We start from the raw sequence: 20,977 nt of genomic DNA, 5'->3' as shown, positions 1-20,977 counted from the left end.
ATTCAACATGCTTTTGATGCTTGCTATTTTGAATGGCACATGCACGGTTTTGGCTCCAATTTCAAATTTCAAAATGAGATACAAACACAAATTTTCAGCACACACAAGTTACACAAGATCAAACACTCACGGATAAGGAGAAAATTTTCTTAAGACATTTTCAAGTATAGGAAACCTAAAATTTCTAAGAAAACTACTAATGAACTAGTAGTAGTTTATGAACTCAACTTGAAACAAAAAATTATGAGCACACCAAAGGCTAAGGATCTCGGCCAAATCCAGAAAATATTTTCAAGATGCAATTAAACAAAAATCAAAAGGTTCGCACAAGCATAGCTAGGAATGATGAACAAAACAAGAACTACACATTACTACTAGACATGGATTCAAAATAAAATGGACTCAACATGCAATGACCGAATAAAATTTCAATTATGACTCAAATAAATCAAAAAGCTCATAGGCAGAAAATTCCTAATAGGCAAAAGAGAATGGAGCATGATTCATGGAAGCATATAGTCATAAAGCATAAATGAATCATTCAAGCACATGATACTAGATCCATCAATTTTTAAGACAAAAATTAGATCTAGGAAAGAGTAAACTCTAGGTGACAAAAACTCAAGAATAAGATGAACACAAGATGAACACAAGAAGAAGATAGTCACGGATCCAAACTTCAAAAGACAAGAAAAATGACTTATCTCTTGAAGAACTGAATGCTCTTGATACCACTTGATGAGATTCCACTTGGAAATCTCAAGAACACTTCAAGCCTCTCGGAATTCCTTAGAAGAACATCAAGGAAGAAGACTCCAATTGGCTTCAATGTGACCTAGGCTTGCTTCTAGCCAAGTCCGGAGAAGAAAGAGTTCCTAACTCTACAAGGAGAGGAGCTCAAGTAGGGTAGAGTTTAGGAGGTGTGACTTTCAGAGAAGGAGATTTCTAAAGAGAGAAAGCTCATCAATTAATTCCAAAAGTAGCTACAAGTCTCGGCCATATAGAATATATAGGGAAAATTAGGTCAAAGTGAACTATGGGTTAGCCTAAGGTTAAGTGAAACCATGGTATGGTTACTTAACCTTAGGCGCCCAAAATTTGAATTCAAAATTCAAATTTTGGGAGCCAAACCCGGAACCTCCCATGTGCATCTCATTTGGAATGTGATTTGTCTTCCATTTGAGTTGCATTTCGGTCACACCATGTGCATGTGTGCACATGGCCGAAATGCATATCAAATGCAAAGCTAATTACATTCTAATGACAATTCACATGCAACCTTAATTAACCCTAATTTCAAATGACATTCAAATGAAATGCCTAACCTAAGTGGCCGAAAATACAAGGCCCAAAAAGAAATACAAGGCACCAAGGCCCAATCCTACACTAACCCTAATCTAATGGGCTTGAGACAAAACCCAACAAAATAAAGTGATGGGTCTTTCTTGGGCTTGGGCCCACTCTTCATGCATCCTTCTTGCCATAGCCCTAGTAGTTGGGCCCTTAGCCCATGGGTCTCCTCCATCACAACAACCCATACAACTGACAATTAATAACAGAGCACCAAACCAAGTACCGTAAACAAGAAGTTTTCCTATTATATATGGTCAGTTACATATATCAAACAAGAGTTAATTTTCTGTACACTGTCGGTGTAAAATTTTTTTATACTGACAACCAATTATATATTTTAATTGTGTCATGTCACTGTTAAAAGTAAATGTGTTTATAGTGACATGGCACAATTAAAAGATATAATTAGTTGCCAATGTAAAAAAACTTTATATTAGTAGTGTATAAGTGATTAACTCATCAAACAATGCAGTTGTGCTATCTCAAACTCAAGTTTTCGGAAAGGTTATTTACCGCAATGTCTTACTTAATAATGGTGTGGTTTCACTTTGATTTTTTCTTGGGCTACCTTCATCTCAGTTTTATTTGGAAAGAAATGATTAAATTAATCTCTAAAATTGTATGTCGCTCTTAATTTAATTTCTAATTCTAATGAAACTAAAAAAAGTTTATAAAAATGTAATCCACTACTCAGTTGAATCCCTCTAATAAATAAGATTCATTTTCTTAAACAAAAGTGTTTAAGTGACACAATAATGTTAGAGTTAATCACTTATACACTGCTAGTATAAAGTTTTTTTACACTGACAACCAATTATATCTTTTAATTGTACCATGTCACTATTTTTATAGTGACATGACACAATTAAAAGATATAATTGGTTGCTAGTATAAAAAAAACTTTACACTAACCGTATATAAATAATTAACTCATAATGTTATGTGACATACATGTGATACATATATATAGAATGACACATGTCACGTAAATGTGCCACATGACATGACTATAACAATATTATTTTAATTCTTTAAATTGATATTTAATATCACTTAGTCATTGAAATTGTACTTCAATATCATTTTAGTCCCTAAAATTTGAACTCAAATCACTTTAATCCTCAAACATTGATAAAATTTTATTTTAGTCAAGTAATTATGACTTTAATATTTTCACAATAAAATAAATAATTAAATTAATATTGTAAATAGGATGATATATATTTTCAAATCATATTAAAAAAAAAATTTGGTATTTAACATTAATATGAATTTCTATATATAAAACACGAATCACTATATTACAATAAAGCAATTTTAGAGGATTTTTCTTCGACGAAAATGTTTTTTATGAATTCTTTTAATTTCATATATAATTTATTTTTATTTATCATAAATATTTATGAGTTAAATTTTAATATTTAAAATAAATTATCACTAAATAAAATAATCTTGTGTTACAATATAAATATTTATCATAAATCTTAAAAATAATTTATATATTTTAAAATATCTATTTATTCAATTTTTATATATAATTTATATATTCAAACATAATATTTATTTATATACATATCTTATGTTAAATTTTAGTTATATATAATAAACATGTAACATGTGCATACATTGCACATGCTAAAATACTAGTTTTTTTTTTTTAATATGCTATATCTCTTTTTCTTCTTTTATCCATTTCATTTTTTAAAATACACAAATAAAAATACTTTATGATTTCTCTATATTTATATTTTTTTTTCATAATTAATTCTCATATATAAATTAATATTATTTCTAGAAAGATTAATATATTTAACAACATATTTTAAAAAATGGTACATACTATATTATATTTATTCTCTTTTTTTTTTTTAGTTTGATGGCCCTCTAATACCTTCTAAGCACAATTTTATTATATTTATCCCCGTATGTACAATACTAACATAATTATTTATTTTATTATGTAATATTTAAGTCATAATTAATTACCTAATTAAAACAAAATGATAACATTTGGGGACTAAAGTAACATGAATTAAAATTTCAAGGATTAAAATGACATTGAATTACATTTTTAAGGACTAAAGTCACATTGTATTACAATTTCATACTAAAATGACATTGTATTACATTTTTAAAGATTAAAATGTTATTGTATTATAGTCATATGTCATGTGATACATATACTCCACGTGATACACATTTATGTGATATGTGTCACTCCATATGTATCACATGCATGTCACATGACATTATCGCACGTACGCACTTTTATTCAAGAAAGCACATCTTATTTAGTGGAAAGACTCAAATGAGTGTGACAAATTACATTTTCAATGACTTTTTTATTTTATTTTATTAGAATTAGGGACTAAATTAAGAATGACATACAATTTTACTCTTCATATTGTGGTATTTAGTGGTCTTTTCCTCACATGACCAAACTTTGACCAAACTTTGACGGGATTTAATAATCCTTTTCCTTGGTGTTACTCTTACTTTCTCTCTAATATTTTGTTAAATCCCCATGACGAAACAGCACCTTCGAAACTCTCATGTAGGATGGGGGAAATTGAAAGAAGAAAAAAACAAGTTTTCAACTAAAAACATTGTAATAATAAAACATTATATTAGTAAGCTATAGATGAAATCAACATCCAGTTTGAGCAAACCCAAAAGTAATTACCCACTCCAGGTAATATGTAACAAAACTCTTGATTATATTGGCTCACGAAAGATTAAAAACATTGAATAAATATGCTCCTCCACTACCTGGATTGTTATGATCTCTCCCTTGGTCCGTTTGAGTTGGTTTGGCTCACTCATTGCTCTCAAATTCCATGTATAGCTGGTTTTCTCTCAGATTCACTTGGTTGGTGATGTTTGGTTTTCCTTTTTCTGTGATCTCTGATTGCAATGTCTCAGTATAGGATGCAGAAAAATGAGCTGCAGTGCTAAATTCCTTCAATTTGAATACGATATGAAGCATCTGGAATATGTTATTAAATTTTCAAAATAATAAAAATATCAAGGAAAATTCAATACTTTTCAATATCAGCATGATAATGTTAACAATAAACACAGTTAGATTTAACATACTAAATAAGGTAAGTTAAAAGTCAAGAAGCATAGCACAAATAAAACGATGACCAATGCATTGAAGTTGTAATCACCAAGTGTGTTCCATAAAATAACTCAACGGAAGAAGCAGCATACAATTCCTAAAAGTGATACCTTATTTTCATGACGACCATCTTAGTAACAGGCCTTCTTTGTAAGGAAGGCATGCCATTATTCTGTGCCCAATCAATAGCCCTAGCCAATGATCATTGTCAACAGTTGCAACATCATTCACATTTCATACAATAGTAGACTAGCACATCCTTCTACATCATACTTGCACCATCCCAGTCCCCCCCTCCTTCGATTGTTCCCTTCCTTGCATCTGCAGATCTTATAAACACAGTCACCGATCATTTTCCTTTCCACTCATCAACCCAACATTACCAATAGCTCATCTCTTTCTGTAGAGGCAAGACTCCATGCTTTATTGACTATTGCACAGCCAATTATTTCTAGAGCCAAGCCTCAATTCTCAAATGCACATAATTGATTTTGATTAAGAAAATCCGGGAAGTGAAAGGAAGGAAAGGCTACCCAACAAAAAACTAGGCATTAAAAAAGCCATCCAACAAATTAAGAGCAGGTAGGGGGAAAAAAGGCGAGGGGATGGGGTAAATGCTTGAAACACTCTTTCCAATTTACTTCATAATAACAAACTAAATATGTCAGGAGGTGAAAACTGCAAAAAAATAAAAAATAAAAAATAAAAAATAACCACACTAGCATATGAGTTTCATCAGAGGCATAAAGAAACATGTAACTAAGAAATAAGAATCATTCCAGATGCAAGCTGAGTTGTAACCTTTACTAACTAGGAATGGTACAAGTTGGAGGAGCAACAATAATATTAAAAAAAAATCATATCCAGTTATGACAACACGCCTCTCCTATCCAAGAATGATATAACATGGAGATGTAATAAAAATTAAATCCCCAGAATAACAGCTCAGTCAAAAATTCTGTCCCCAGTTGAAAATAGCAAGAATACAAAGGAACTAAAAATGCATAAAAATCCAGGAATGAAAAACACCGCTCTCCAGCTCTCCGGACTTGAAAGATCAGAATTAGAAGCCTTGGCAGCTTCAAGAAGTTTCCCGGTGAGGTCAACGCCGACAATGCCAGCTAACGTACCGGCAGTATTTGAAACACCCATCACTATTCCGGCATATCTGGGAGCAACATCCATGTGGTTCACTGCAAAACCGGCCCTGCCAAGCGCCAAGAAACCAAGAGCCACAGAAGAACAAAAAACAGCACCACCAGAAGTTCTGAAACTGGGAATCACAACCAGGGCAAGAGAAGCAACCAAAAACCCTACAGTGTTCAAGAATTTCCTGGTTTTAGTGACAGACAATATTCTCCTGGTGATCAAGTAATCGGCGACGACACCCCCGATGTTGGAGAACAAGAACATATTAAGATAAGGCATCATTTTGGAAGAACCCATATCTTGAAGGCCAAGCTGAAGGCCCAATTCAAAGTAGGTCGGGAGCCAGTTCATGAGCACATATAAAGCATAGTGAAAGGTGAAATTGTTGACAACAATGGCCCAAACAGGGAAGCTGGTTAAAATTTTGAGCCAGGGGATTTTCCCTGAGACTACCTTTTTGTTGTGAGTGTCAATGTCAATTTTCTTATTGACTGGCAAAACCGATTCCCCAACACCAGAGGCAGAGGATTTGGGATCAGTGGCGTAAATGAACCAAAGCAAAGACCATACAGCGCCCAATGCTGATTCAGCAATGAAAACACATTGAGGACCTCTAAACTTGACTAGTGTTGGAAGAATAAGCATTCCTAGAGCAGCACCTAGGTACATCCCCGAAGTGGTGAGAGAGACAGATCTGGATCTCTCGTGAGGGGGGACCCACTGCGCTAGAACGGTGTGGATGGAGGGGAAAATAAACCCTTGTGCCACACCAACGAGCAAACGAGCAATGACCAGAACCATAATACGGTTCGTGTCGAGAGGAACCAGTGCGCAAGTTAACGACCAGAGTAGAAACGAGAGAAGCAGGACCCTCCTGCCTCCGATTTTCTGAGCTGCCCATCCTCCTGGAACTTGAGAACACGCGTAACCGTAATAGAATGTCGAGAGTATCGCGCCTTTGCTCGATTGGTTCACTCCGGCCGCATCGGCGGCGACTGTGTACGCGATTGAGAACCCAACTCGTTCGATGTAGCAAACCGAGGTACAGATGAAGGTCAAAATCACAATCAAGTAACGCACGGGGAGGTTCATCATCAACGCCTGCAACTTGTACTAACTTCTAAGCATATCAATCGATCAATGGTCACTCACACGCAACACGTGACACACCTTTTTTTGTTGCCAATGTGACTCGACTCAACTCATGCCTCCGCGCAGACAACCGGAAACTGCCAAGCCAAAACGGCACCCTGTCTCCGCCGTTTCGTTCATCCTCAACCTAATAAACCAGAAAAATTAAGTAAAATAATAAATAAACTAAAAATCTAAATCTCCCTAAGTAAACGCCCAGCCTGGCAACACCCAATTAATTTGGCAACCGGCAGATCAGTTGGTGTATTTTAATACTCAAAAGGGCAATGGCGTTTTTTCAATTAAATTAATGCTTTATATACATCAAAGTTTATTTTAAAGATAAGATCATTGAATTTTAACCAATTTTAATATTGACAATTTAAGTCTAGAGACATTTACTTTTACTTGGTAAAATGTGAAAAGATAAGCAAATAGTTCAAAAACAATATTTTTATCTGGAGAATAAGATTTCATTTATGTCATGCTATTTTATTTATATTATCTTTGGGTGTGGATCATGAGCATAGCAGCACCAATTATTTAGTATGGGAGTGGTTAACGTAATAGAAAAAGAAGAAAATGTCATCAAAACTCTTTTATGTTTTTCTTTTAATTTTATTTCAATTTACATTCATGTGTAAAAATCAATTCTTCTGTATTGGAATTTGTTGTGATTCTATTGTCATATCTATGTTTAACTTTAGTTAGATCACGTTAAATTGATTTTAGTTACATGTGTTAGATATGATGTATGGACGATAGAGTTTTCAAGAATTGGTTAATTTTCTTTTATCGAAGGTATGGGTTTTTTTTTTTGGATCCTATTGGGGAGGGTTCTAATTTTTGTGTTTGTGTATGCGGGTGGAATCTAATGTAACCTTGAGTTGATTTGAAATGCTGTCACAAAAGGAAATTCTCCCCTCCGCAAAATTCCTCTTATTGTGGCAGCTTTAAAAGAATTTTCACTTAACAAATTGAGTCTCACTAAATAAGCCTTTATGACATGATGATTTTAGGTTAATGCTCTTGAGAAAATTAAATCTTTATTTATCGAGAAAGTCGCATTTAACAAAATATTATTAATCTTAGCTAAGTAAAATAGTTTTGTTGAACTAAATTGCTTCATTTCTTGTTGGAGTTGTTTTTGCTAAGCCAACTATTTTGGCTTAGCAAACGATGATCTATGTGATTATTGTATTTTAATTCACTTAACCAAACACGTTGTCTTAGCAAAAGTCAATCTTGTTTTAGGTACTTTAAAATTCATTTAGTATGACACTCTCACTTAGCTAAAACTTTCCTCTATGGTAGATGTATTTATATTTGTATAACAATGCATTTTTATTGAGTGAATTTATGCATTTGCTATAGTCAAGTTTTGGAAACTTGTTCAACCAAGCATTTTGGCTTAGCGAGTATTGGCCTTTGTCTTAAGGTCATTTTAATTCGCTTAGCAAGGATATTTCGCTAAGCGAATTTCCTTCTTTGATCTCCTTTACTTTAGGGAATTCGTTAAGCAAGAATTGTTCGCTTAACAAACCTATATGTGGTTGAACAATGATTTAGCTTCAGATGATAGTTGTTTGATGATTATTTCTTTGTTCCATGAGTTACAAAAAGTTATATGAATGTTGACAACGTTTAATGAAGGGAGGAAAACCTTCATATTCATTGTTGAGTTGTTGTTGAGTGTTGTAATGGTTGTTTGCATGTTTTTCAATGAGAGTTTAATTAAAAGGATAAAAATGGCTTGAAGTATAAGTATTTTGTTGAAAATTGTTTTTAGCATGAGATGTCTTAAGTAGGTCTCTATTGAGGAATCTTAGGCTCGATGAATCTATTATTATGAGAATTTTCTTTTAAAAAAAAGATGTCTCAATTGAATATGTTTTTTAATTGAAAATGATATGGAGTTGACCAATCCATATTCAACACAAGGGGTTGTGAGTTGACACATAAATTGGGTTGCTTGGTGGTAGGGTGAGTATGGCCCAACCTGCCTTGACTCGAGGTTGATTTGGATGGGCTTGGACTTCGAAATTATACTTCATACATTTTTGGGATGGATTTAGGTTACATTTTGGGCTTTTCCAACCTGGTTTAATATGTAATATTCTCTTAAAAATTATAGGTTCTATTGAATTATTGTGAATTAATAATAAAATTTTATTTAGTTATCAATATTTTTTATAACATGGTCATATTTATAATGAAGTTATTTATTTTAAAATATATTATAAAATATAACTTTAAGTTTTATACTTTTTTAATTTTATAATTTAACTATACATAATGTTAAAACTAATATTAATATATTGCGACCAAGTCGAGTTGATCCAATCTCGTCCCATATATTTTTGGGTCTTGGTTTGATCAAATTTGGAGAAGGATAAACCTAGTCCAATCCAACACATGTTCACTCATGCTTGGTGAGACTCCATTTTGGTGCTCAATGAGTGTATTGAATTTGGAGGATAGGAGGTAGTCTAATTCTATTTAAGATTTGATTAATGCTTATCAATGTTGTAGTAGGTTCATACCTAAGAGTCATTATATCAGCTAGGAAATGCATAATCTTCTTAATTCATGTTGGCAATGTCATGTGACCAAATTGTTGAAGATCCTTTAAGGTTGCGTTGAATAAGCTATTTGTTGCAGGAGATCGTTGTATTGTGGTGATGCATGATGTTGTAATGATGTTTTTGTTGTGTTGTTGTATTTGTTAAGCATCATGTAATTGCATAGTTGTTAATGATGGTTATGTTGAGATGATCGTTGGACAATATCCAAGTGATGCTGAGTGGAGTGTTGATTCATTGTTGTGTGGACAACGATGGTTGGACAAGGAAAAATTGATGTTTTTTCTCCTTTTGATGATGATTTGTATTTATGTGGAGAAAAAGGCAGACACTAGAAGGAGGGGTTGAATAATGTCTATCAAAAACTCACATTTTTTTCAAATAGTGAAATGGTAATAAAAACCATAAAGAATGCTTTATAAAAAGTTAAGAGACTAAACACAAAATTTTATTCTATTTCATTTGAATCATCGAAACTACATCTAATTCTCAATCCAACTAGATTGGGTTTCACTATTTTTAACAAAGATACAATTATTATTTTCCCAAGCCACTTATGGCTTAATGTTAAATGTTCTTTGATTTACCTCTTCAAGCAACTATCCAAGTATTCTTTGTTTACCAAACCACTCCAAGCTTAAACAATCAAGGTTTTTTTTTCAAACAAGTCTCTTTAAGCTTAACCCAATAACATACAATTATATCTAGGTAACGTTTTACAAGTGTTGCTTCGTCTTACAAACAAAACATGATACAAAAAATTAAAAACAAAAGGTTTTACAAAAAGAATGTGAATAATAGGTTGTGAAAAATCCACTTCTTTCTAAGTGTCAAGCCTCTTATATAGTAGCCTTGATGAAAATAACTGTTGCAACACTTTGAACATTCCTCACAAGTTTATTTTGTTTATCTTCGTCTCTAGTTCCTTGAGTGGCGAAGTATTTATTGATGTATTAAATACTTGCATTAAATGCATCTTATCAAAAAGTAACTTATTATCTAATCAAGGAGACTTCTTCTCATCTTTTAGGTAGTAAATGGATGAAACAAAACATGTGTTAGCATTGAGCAGTTCTAAAACAACTTTAACTGGCCCTTTTTCATGATTACAGATATCCGCTTGTCCTATTCTAATGCAAAGCATGTCTTTGTTCCTTTTTAATAGATTAGGAGTTCCAAGGAAGCTTTTAAGGTTTGATTAGTTAAGGAATCACTCAGATGCACAACTTCATTGTTAGACATTGTACTATCCGTACTGCGTAACCGAGCTCCAAGCTCGGCACCATAACGCAAGCCGACCTCGGACACGCACTGCGTGACATCAGCTCGGTACTTAAGCGAATCATAACTGATCCCCGAGGATCTCGCCTCGGACGAGGTTCGTTATCTAATTACACCTCATCCCAGGCCCAAGGCCCAAAACAACCCTAATTCACACTAAGGTACGTGCATTACATATACGAGATTTATACTCCCACAAACACTAACTTTAGCATCAGAGTCTCTTTTGCAGGTACCACCCCCATCTTGGAACACCAGCGTACCCATGAAGGAGGCTCACCGATCTTACCTGGCGAATCACCTCTACGGCAGATTTCCGGTAAGAACATTTGGCGCCCATCGTGGGGCCGATCAAGACAGCTCTTATCGGCCACCTGTATGGTTTTCACCAGAAGCCATAGTAGACGCACAAAAGATGACGCAAACCACTCAACCACCATGGATAACGAAGCAGCATTGAGGAGACTAATCGATCAGGTCGAACAGATGCGGCAACAGCACGATGCTGACCTGCGCAATATGCGTGCCCAGCACGAAACCGACCTAGCGGCGATGAGAACCGCCAATGAAGCAGACCTAGCGGCATTACGCCCCGAAAACGAGCGCATTCGCGCCCAACTCCCTCGACGCCCCTCTGATCACTCTCCTCACGAGAGCAACATCCATGAAGACGAGGCACACTCGGCCTCTCAATCCCGGACTACGACTAGGGCACCGACTTCACGACCCGCTACGCACCGATCTCATGTATCGACGCACAAGTCGGGCCCAGACGCCAGCAGAGCACCCACTCATGCCACAGAAGGCCAAGAAACCTTCCGCCGACATCCTTTTGTGGACGGCATCATGGAGACCCCACTCCCCCGTGGATGGAAACCTCTCCACCTCGACCGCTATGACGGCACGACGGACCCCGATGAGCACATTGACCTGTACACAACCCAGGTAAACCTCTACAATAACAGTGACGCTATCCTGTGTAGGGTTTTTCCGACCTCGCTCAAAGGAGCCGCACTCCATTGGTACACCCAGCTACCCGCCGAATCCATCGACAGTTTCAGCACCCTGGTCCGGCGATTCATGGCACAATACGCCACAAGCCGACCTCATCACACAACCTCGACCGCTTTGGCCAACCTCAGGCAGAATGACGATGAACCTCTACGAACCTTCATGGAACGCTTCTCCAGCATCTCGGTGCGGATCCGGAACTTGAACCCTGAGGTCGCCTTGCACTCCATGCTCATGGCCCTATAAGTCGGCCCCTTCGTCGACAGCCTATGCTGAAACACCCCCCTCCCCGCGATATGGACGAGCTCCGTGCTCGCGCGGCCGGGTACATCCAGATGGAGGAACACTCCGCTTTCCATGACCAGGTTCGCGGAAAAGGCCCAGCAAAGTCAGAACAAGGGCATAAGGACAAAATAAAAGTCAACAACGACAGCCAGTTCAAGAAGTCAACTGGGGAAAATAGAGGAGGGAGATACGACTTCTACACTCCCCTAAACGCACCTAGAGTCCACATCCTGGAGGAAGCCAGCAATAGCAACATGCTCGCCCTTCCACCACCAGGCCACACTCCCAACAGCACCGACAAGTCCAAGCACTGCCGGTACCACAGGAACCATGGTCACACCACGGAGGAGTGTCGCACACTCAGGGATCGAATCGAAGAACTCATTCAGGCAGGCCACCTCGGCCAGTACGTCCAGCGACAGCAGGGTAACCGAGGCGGCTACGGCGGTCAGGGACGAGGCAGAGGCCGTGGTTCGGGAGCTCGCACTGACCCACACCCGGGTCCCCAACAAAATACTAGCGGCGCAGTACAAGCTGAGATAAGCCAAGAGACAGAGTCGGCTCCCTTACGGGGAGTAATCAACACAATTGCGGGTGGCTTTGCGGGGGGAGGCGCCAGCAGCTCGGCTCGAAGAAGACACTTGTGAAGCATCAACTGCGTCCACTCTACCACCTCGGCCCCGCATCAAAGCTCACCGCTGATCTCTTTTTCTGACGAGGACTACGCTGGCGTCAGCCCTAATCAAGATGACCCCATGGTCATCGTCGTAGAAATAACCAACTGGGAGGTGCAGAAAGCACTCATCGACCAAGGGAGCTCGGCCAATGTCTTGTACTGGCCGACGTTCCTAAAACTAGACGTCCCCCACTCTCTCATACAACCTCACACTGAGCCCCTAGTCGGCTTCGCAGGAGAGCAAGTTCACACTCGAGGGTACGTAGACTTACTGACAACTTTCGGAACACCACCAGATACAAGGCGGGTCATGGTCCGATACCTCCTCGTGGAAGTCAACACTTCCTACAACATCATCATCGGAAGGCCCACCTTAAACCAACTCGGAGCGGTGGTGTCAACCCCACACCTCACCATGAAGTTCCCGGGCAAGGACGGTAAAATCATCTCCGTTAAGGCTAATCAGAAAACGGCTCGGCAATGCTATGCCGAGAGTCTGAAGGTCTCCTCGTCCAGCAAGCAAAGCAAGGAGGATCCCCCCACCGCAACTTCTTAAGTTTCATTTCTTTTTTCAGTATTGAACAAAGTTGTGCACTCTTTTCCTGCCCCAGTCTTTGACTGCGAGGGTTTTTAACGAGGCACACAGGCATAATAAATAAAATTACTCATTTTTCTCAATCCATACTCTTATCTTTCTGCTTATATAAAGGACGCAAACGAACCTTAGACGCGCAAATGCAAATTCCGAGGTCGAATACGAACCTCAACACTCTCGCTAAAGGTCGAGTTCGACCCTTAATTAAATAGTCCATCTAAAATCTAAGGTCGAATTCGAACCTCGGTTTATTAAGGTCAAGTCTGAACCTTCACGAAAATCTAAGGTCGAATTCAAACCTCGATTTATTAAGGTCAAGTCTGAACCTTCACGAAAATCTAAGGTCGAATTCAAACCTTGGAATTTATTAAGGTCAAGTCTGAACCTTCACCCAAAGATAAATTAATGCTTTATATACATCAAAGTTTATTTTAAAGATAAGATCATTGAATTTTAACCAATTTTAATATTGACAATTTAAGTCTAGAGACATTTACTTTTACTTGGTAAAATGTGAAAAGATAAGCAAATAGTTCAAAAACAATATTTTTATCTGGAGAATAAGATTTCATTTATGTCATGCTATTTTATTTATATTATCTTTGGGTGTGGATCATGAGCATAGCAGCACCAATTATTTAGTATGGGAGTGGTTAACGTAATAGAAAAAGAAGAAAATGTCATCAAAACTCTTTTATATTTTTCTTTTAATTTTATTTCAATTTACATTCATGTGTAAAAATCAATTCTTCTGTATTGGAATTTGTTGTGATTCTATTGTCATATCTATGTTTAACTTTAGTTAGATCACGTTAAATTGATTTTAGTTACATGTGTTAGATATGATGTATGGACGATAGATTGTTCAAGAATTGGTTAATTTTCTTTTATCGAAGGTATGGGTTTTTTTTTTGGATCCTATTGGGGAGGGTTCTAATTTTTGTGTTTGTGTATGCGGGTGGAATCTAATGTAACCTTGAGTTGATTTGAAATGCTGTCAAAAAGGAAATTCTCTCCTCCGCAAAATTCCTCTTATTGTGGCAGCTTTAAAAGAATTTTCACTTAACAAATTGAGTCTCACTAAATAAGACTTTATGACATGATGATTTTAGGTTAATCCTCTTGAGAAAATTAAATCTTTATTTATCGAGAAAGTCGCATTTAAAAAAATATTATTAATCTTAGCTAAGCAAAATAGTTTTGTTGAACTAAATTGCTTCATTTCTTGTTGGAGTTGTTTTTGCTAAGCTAACTATTTTGGCTTAGCAAACGATGATCTATGTGATTATTGTATTTTAATTCACTTAACCAAACACGTTGTCTTAGCAAAAGTCAATCTTGTTTTAGGTACTTTAAAATTCATTTAGTATGACACTCTCACTTAGCTAAAACTTTCCTCTATGGTAGATGTATTTATATTTGTATAACAATGCATTTTTATTGAGTGAATTTATGCATTTGCTATAGTCAAGTTTTGGAAACTTGTTCAACCAAGCATTTTGGCTTAGCGAGTATTGGCCTTTGTCTTGAGGTCATTTTAATTCGCTTAGCAAGGATATTTCGCTAAGCGAATTTCCTTCTTTGATCTCCTTTACTTTAGGGAATTCGTTAAGCAAGAATTGTTCGCTTAACAAACCTATATGTGGTTGAACAATGATTTAGCTTCAGATGATAGTTGTTTGATGATTATTTCTTTGTTCCATGAGTTACAAAAAGTTATATGAATGTTGACAACGTTTAATGAAGGGAGGAAAACCTTCATATTCATTGTTGAGTTGTTGTTGAGTGTTGTAATGGTTGTTTGCATGTTTTTCAATGAGAGTTTAATTAAAAGGATAAAAATGGCTTGAAGTATAAGTATTTTGTTGAAAATTGTTTTTAGCATGAGATGTCTTAAGTAGGTCTCTATTGAGGAATCTTAGGCTCGATGAATCTATTATTATGAGAATTTTCTTTTAAAAAAAAGATGTCTCAATTGAATATGTTTTTTTAATTGAAAATGATATGGAGTTGACCAATCCATATTCAACACAAGGGGTTGTGAGTTGACACATAAATTGGGTTGCTTGGTGGTAGGGTGAGTATGGCCCAACCTGCCTTGACTCGAGGTTGATTTGGATGGGCTTGGACTTCGAAATTATACTTCATACATTTTTGGGATGGATTTAGGTTACATTTTGGGCTTTTCAACCTGGTTTAATATGTAATATTCTCTTAAAAATTATAGGTTCTATTGAATTATTGTGAATTCATAATAAAATTTTATTTAGTTATCAATATTTTTTATAACATGGTCATATTTATAATGAAATTATTTATTTTAAAATATATTATAAAATATAACTTTAAGTTTTATACTTTTTTAATTTTATAATTTAACTATACATAATGTTAAAACTAATATTAATATATTGCGACCAAGTCGAGTTGATCCAATCTCGTCCCATATATTTTTGGGTCTTGGTTTGATCAAATTTGGAGAAGGATAAACCTAGTCCAATCCAACACATGTTCACTCATGCTTGGTGAGACTCCATTTTGGTGCTCAATGAGTGTATTGAATTTGGAGGATAGGAGGTAGTCTAATTCTATTTAAGATTTGATTAATGCTTATCAATGTTGTAGTAGGTTCATACCTAAGAGTCATTATATCAGCTAGGAAATGCATAATCTTCTTAATTCATGTTGGCAATGTCATGTGACCAAATTGTTGAAGATCCTTTAAGGTTGCGTTGAATAAGCTATTTGTTGCAGGAGATCGTTGTATTGTGATGATGCATGATGTTGTAATGATGTTTTTGTTGTGTTGTTGTATTTGTTAAGCATCATGTAATTGCATAGTTGTTAATGATGGTTATGTTCAGATGATCGTTGGACAATATCCAAGTGATGCTGAGTGGAGTGTTGATTCATTGTTGTGTGGACAACGATGGTTGGACAAGGAAAAATTGATGTTTTTTCTCCTTTTGATGATGATTTTTATTTATGTGGAGAAAAAGGCAGACACTAGAAGGAGGAGTTGAATAATGTCTATCAAAAACTCACATTTTTTTCAAATAGTGAAATAGTAATAAAAACCATAAAGAATGCTTTATGAAAAGTTAAGAGACTAAACACAGAATTTTATACTATTTCATTTGAATCATCGATGTAACGACCCACCCTAGGCCGTCACATCAATAACCAACCAAAATAAAATAATATAAAATAAAGAAAATAGAGCAAAAGCCAGCTACGCTAGAGTGTAATTATACAATAACATATAAATTGTTTCCAAAATATATAATATAATCTTCTATAGCAGAGTCATCATCCTTAGTAAAGTTATACAGTAATCCAAAAAGATAATATAATTACAATGTCATGAAAACATCAAAATAAGACACCCTAGGTGCTGGTCAAGCTCTAAACCTAGCCACTTCTCAAAGCAGCTATCCAAAAGACTCCTTGTTATCCCAAAGCCTCATACCTGATCTGCTCCCCCACATAGTGAGATCATCACAGTCCACATCATGGAAATATAAGGGTTAGCACATATAAAACCAATCATAGTACATCATAATAAAATATCATTAAACAAATATTTATCCACAGTATTTATCCAGACCAACAAGTCATTTTCAAGCTAAATATAGACCAACCCAAAATATAATGTATACACGTCCATGCCAATGTATACATATTTTATGATAATAAAATAATCCATAACCAATGTATACAATCCATACCATATGTATACATATTCCATATCCAAAACAAAGTCACACCACTGTATATTTCATGATGTAACCAACACATCCAAACCAAATGTTGGCCTCAACACCATCCAAACCAAGTGTTGATACGGTGAAACATGTCAGCAACCCATGTCCCACGCCTAACCTCTCATGGAAAATATACAGTTGGATTACGTCGTCACGTAACCCTGGTGATCATGGCCACTTCATCCATCGGTATGACTCGGCCTTGCCCCCATACCGGTAGCAAATAGAATACTTAAAGGAGTACTTCAGAATCCACCTAACATCTGAAGTGGTTTATCATATAATCTTTGGAAAAGTTCCACATTGGAATCCTCACCATGGGATTCCCAAATTTCATATTTTTCCAAAGATTATATCCTGATCTCACCAAGAGATCTAATCCATACCATAACCTTACTCCTTTAAGTCCTATTTACTTTTCCAAACCACATACACATAATATATTCCATAATTAAACATAACCATAACCATGCCAATTTGTCAATATAATAATAATATAAATAATTAAATATCCAAAACAACCATCAATTGATCCAAATTATACTATATGAAATGAAAATCTCCACATAAAATAACATATTAAAATTATACTATTCCTATCATGCTCATATATACTAGATTAATTTTATAAGCACTACCCTTACTTGGATAAACCTGAACTGAAACTCGGGCAGAACCTTCTCCTCTTTCTTGCTTAAACAAGAACTGAAACTCGGGCAGAATCTCCACCTCTCTCCTTAAACAAGGATCGAAACTCGGGCAGAATCTCCTCTTCTCCCTCCTCTTTTCTCTCCCCTAGCAGAACCTCCTCTACTGGATTCCTCTTTCTCTCTCCTCTTTTCTTTTCTTTCTCTCTCTCTCTCCCTTCTCTTTCTCTCTCTCTCTCTTCTCTTTCTCTCTCTCTAAGATTTTCACTTCCCTCAGTATATTTTTTTTCACCCCCCCTGGCCCCTATTTATAGGCAACCAGAGTCACCCGGAACGGCCCGTATTGAATTCGGAACGGCCCGTTCCGAATCTTTCAAATGTACGCAAATTTTTAAACTGGAACGGCCCGTTCCAAAATCGGAACGACCCGTTCCCAAAAAGCAGAACGGCCCGTTCTAAAATCAGAACGGCCCGTTCCGAGACTCATCCAGAACGGCCCGTTCTCCCTCCAGAACGGCTCGTTTCAAAACCAGAACGGCCTGTTCTCCTTTTGGAACGGCCCGTTCTGGGCCCGTTCTCACTAAAAAAATTTAGTATAATTTTTAAGCTTGGAACGGACCGTTTTGCTTTTGGAACGGCCCGTTCCAAGTTACCAAAACACCCCTTAAATTTTTTTAAAATTGCGAAAATGCCATCAGTAATAAAATTACAAGAATACCCCTATACCTTTATAAAATTTACGAAAATGCCATTAATAATAATAAAAAAATGGGTATTACAATCGAAACTACATCTAATTCTCAATCCAACTAGATTGGGTTTCACTATTTTTAACAAAGATACAATTATTATTTTCCCAAGCCACTTATGGCTTAATGTTAAATGTTCTTTGATTTACCTCTTCAAGCAACTATCCAAGTATTCTTTGTTTACCAAACCACTCCAAGCTTAAACAATCAAGTTTTTTTTTTTCAAACAAGTCTCTCTAAGCTTAACCCAATAACATACAATTATATCTAGGTAACGTTTTACAAGTGTTGCTTCGTCTTACAAACAAAACATGATACAACAAATTAAAAACAAAAGGTTTTACAAAAAGAATGTGAATAATAGGTTGTGAAAAATCCACTTCTTTCTAAGTGTCAAGCCTCTTATATAGTAGCCTTGATGAAAATAACTGTTGCAACACTTTGAACATTCCTCACAAGTTTATTTTGTTTATCTTCGTCTCTAGTTCCTTGAGTGGCGAAGTATTTATTGATGTATTAAATACTTGCATTAAATGCATCTCATCAAAAAGTAACTTATTATCTAATCAAGGAGACTACTACTCATCTTTTAGGTAGTAAATGGATGAAACAAAACATGTGTTAGCATTGAGTAGTTCTAAAACAACTTTAACTGGCCCTTTTTCATGATTACAGATATCCGCTTGTCCTATTCTAATGCAAAGCATGTCTTTGTTCCTTTTTAATAAATTAGGAGTTCCAAGGAAGCTTTTAAGGTTTGATCAGTTAAGGAATCACTCAGATGCACAACTTCATTGTTAGACATCATAAATGATATAAAATAAATGTCACTCTAATAGATAGTATGTTTCATTTGTTTTAGCAACGTCTTACTACAAATAGCGTCTTACACTTCATTTGATGATGCTTCTTATAAAACATTTTCTTTTAGGAAAAAAAACTTTTTGTTTATTATCATTAAAACATGAAAGTTTAAGGAATTTAAGATTGTCTTTTGACTTAACAATTTACATGTTGATATGTATATTCTTTTACGTTGAGCTTACCTTTATTTTGTGTGATTGATTGCAATGGTTGTTTTTTGATATGAAAGAAGACAAAGAATAAGTTTATAGAGTAATAACTAGTAGTTGTGAGAGGTTTTGGGAATGGTGTTGACTCATGAATGAATCTATGATGATGTATAGTACAAACCAACTTAGGATATGTTTTAATTTTGATGTACACACATATATCGGAGTTGTAACCCGTAACGGGATCATTTTGTTGTTTTAATTGTATGTTTATAGACTCCCAAATTTCTCATTTATATATGTACATCTTGTGATATGTCTAGGTACTATTGTGTTGAAATCCTAGGTAAATGGCCTTTATGTTTGTTGGAGAAAAAGTTACATACTAGAAGGGGGAGTTGAAAAGTGTATATCAAAAACTCGCACTTTTTAAAGTGCAATGAAGTGCCAAATGCTATGACAAACGAAGTACTGGAAAATAATAGATGAAGTGGCACAAGTTTTTTATACTGGTTCGTCTCAAACACAAAGAATACGTTCAATTCTCAATTCAACCAAATTGAGTTTCACTATCTTTCTTAAGATACAAGTATTCTTTACACAAGTCACTTCTGGCTCAACCTAAGTAGTTTTTGACTTGCCTCTTCAAGCTCAACACCAAGTATTCTTTCAACAAGTCTCTTTAGGCTCAACACCAACTATTCTTTCAACAAGCCTCTTTGGGCTCAAGACCAAGTATTCTTTCAACAAACCTTTCTAGGCTCAACACTAACTATTATTTCAACAAGCCTCCCCAGGCTCAAGACTATGTATTCTTTTACACAAGCCTCTTCAAGCTTAACACTAAGTATTCTTTTACACAAGTCTTTATTGGCTCAACCCTTACAAATAGATTTGAAAAAAGTTGCAATGATAGCTTCGTTTCTTCTAGACATAATGCTATGAAAATACAACACAAATAGACTACAAAGAGCTATGTACAAGGTTTTTCAATGAAGAGCTTCTTTGTAGTACTTTAGCTTTGTGGTTCAATATACTTCTCAGTGATGATTTTTTCTTTATTTACAACACTTCTCTCTTTTATTTATAGTGTTTCTTCTTTGTATTTTTTATGTCTGCTCTTCTCTAAAGGCTTGATCCTTATATAGTAGCTTTCGAGAAGATAACCGTTACAACAATGTTGAATTTAAACGTTCAAATTTCTTTACAAGTTGTTTCGTCTGTCTTCATTGTTGATCCTAGAGATTGCCATTGATATATTAAATGTGAGCATTAAATGCTTATCAATGAAGTGTGTATCTCTTATCTGATCTAAGCAGTTACTTATCATCATTTCCTTCTATTTTGAGTGTAGTAGAATAGTGTCAGCATGGAGCAGTTGGGGCTGGTGCAGTTTCAACACTTTTTCGTAATATCTGGGATTTTGCCTTTTCTTTCCTGATGCAATGATTTGACATTTTCTTTTGAAGAGTTTATGTTATTATTGAAGAACCTTTTTCATTTGATTTGTTAAGGAATAGAGTTATTGCTCCTTAAAGACTATTATGTTATTCTAACGAGAAATAAATGTGGCATTAATCCAGATGATGCACTTCGTCTAGTACACTTCATCTTTCAGAT

At 35.6% G+C, this 20,977-nt stretch overlaps 1 protein-coding gene across 1 annotated transcript; it reads right to left on the bottom strand.

The window, feature by feature from the left end:
* Nucleotides 1–5,255: 5,255 nt before the first annotated feature.
* LOC109817442 (putative anion transporter 5) lies at nt 5,256–7,015 on the bottom strand. The gene has a single exon (XM_029275228.2). It carries the CDS (start codon nt 6,716–6,718, stop codon nt 5,420–5,422), a length of 1,299 nt encoding a protein of 432 aa, XP_029131061.2. The 5' UTR covers nt 6,719–7,015; the 3' UTR covers nt 5,256–5,419.
* Between the last annotated feature and the right edge of the window lie 13,962 nt (nt 7,016–20,977).

The sequence above is a fragment of the Cajanus cajan genome, chromosome 8 (genome assembly GCF_000230855.2).
Source record: "Cajanus cajan strain Asha chromosome 8, NIPB_CcT2T_4, whole genome shotgun sequence".
In the NCBI taxonomy this organism is placed as follows: Eukaryota; Viridiplantae; Streptophyta; class Magnoliopsida; order Fabales; family Fabaceae; genus Cajanus; species Cajanus cajan.
Note: the sequence above shows the minus strand (reverse complement) of the source record. Positions and strands in the feature narration are given on the sequence as shown.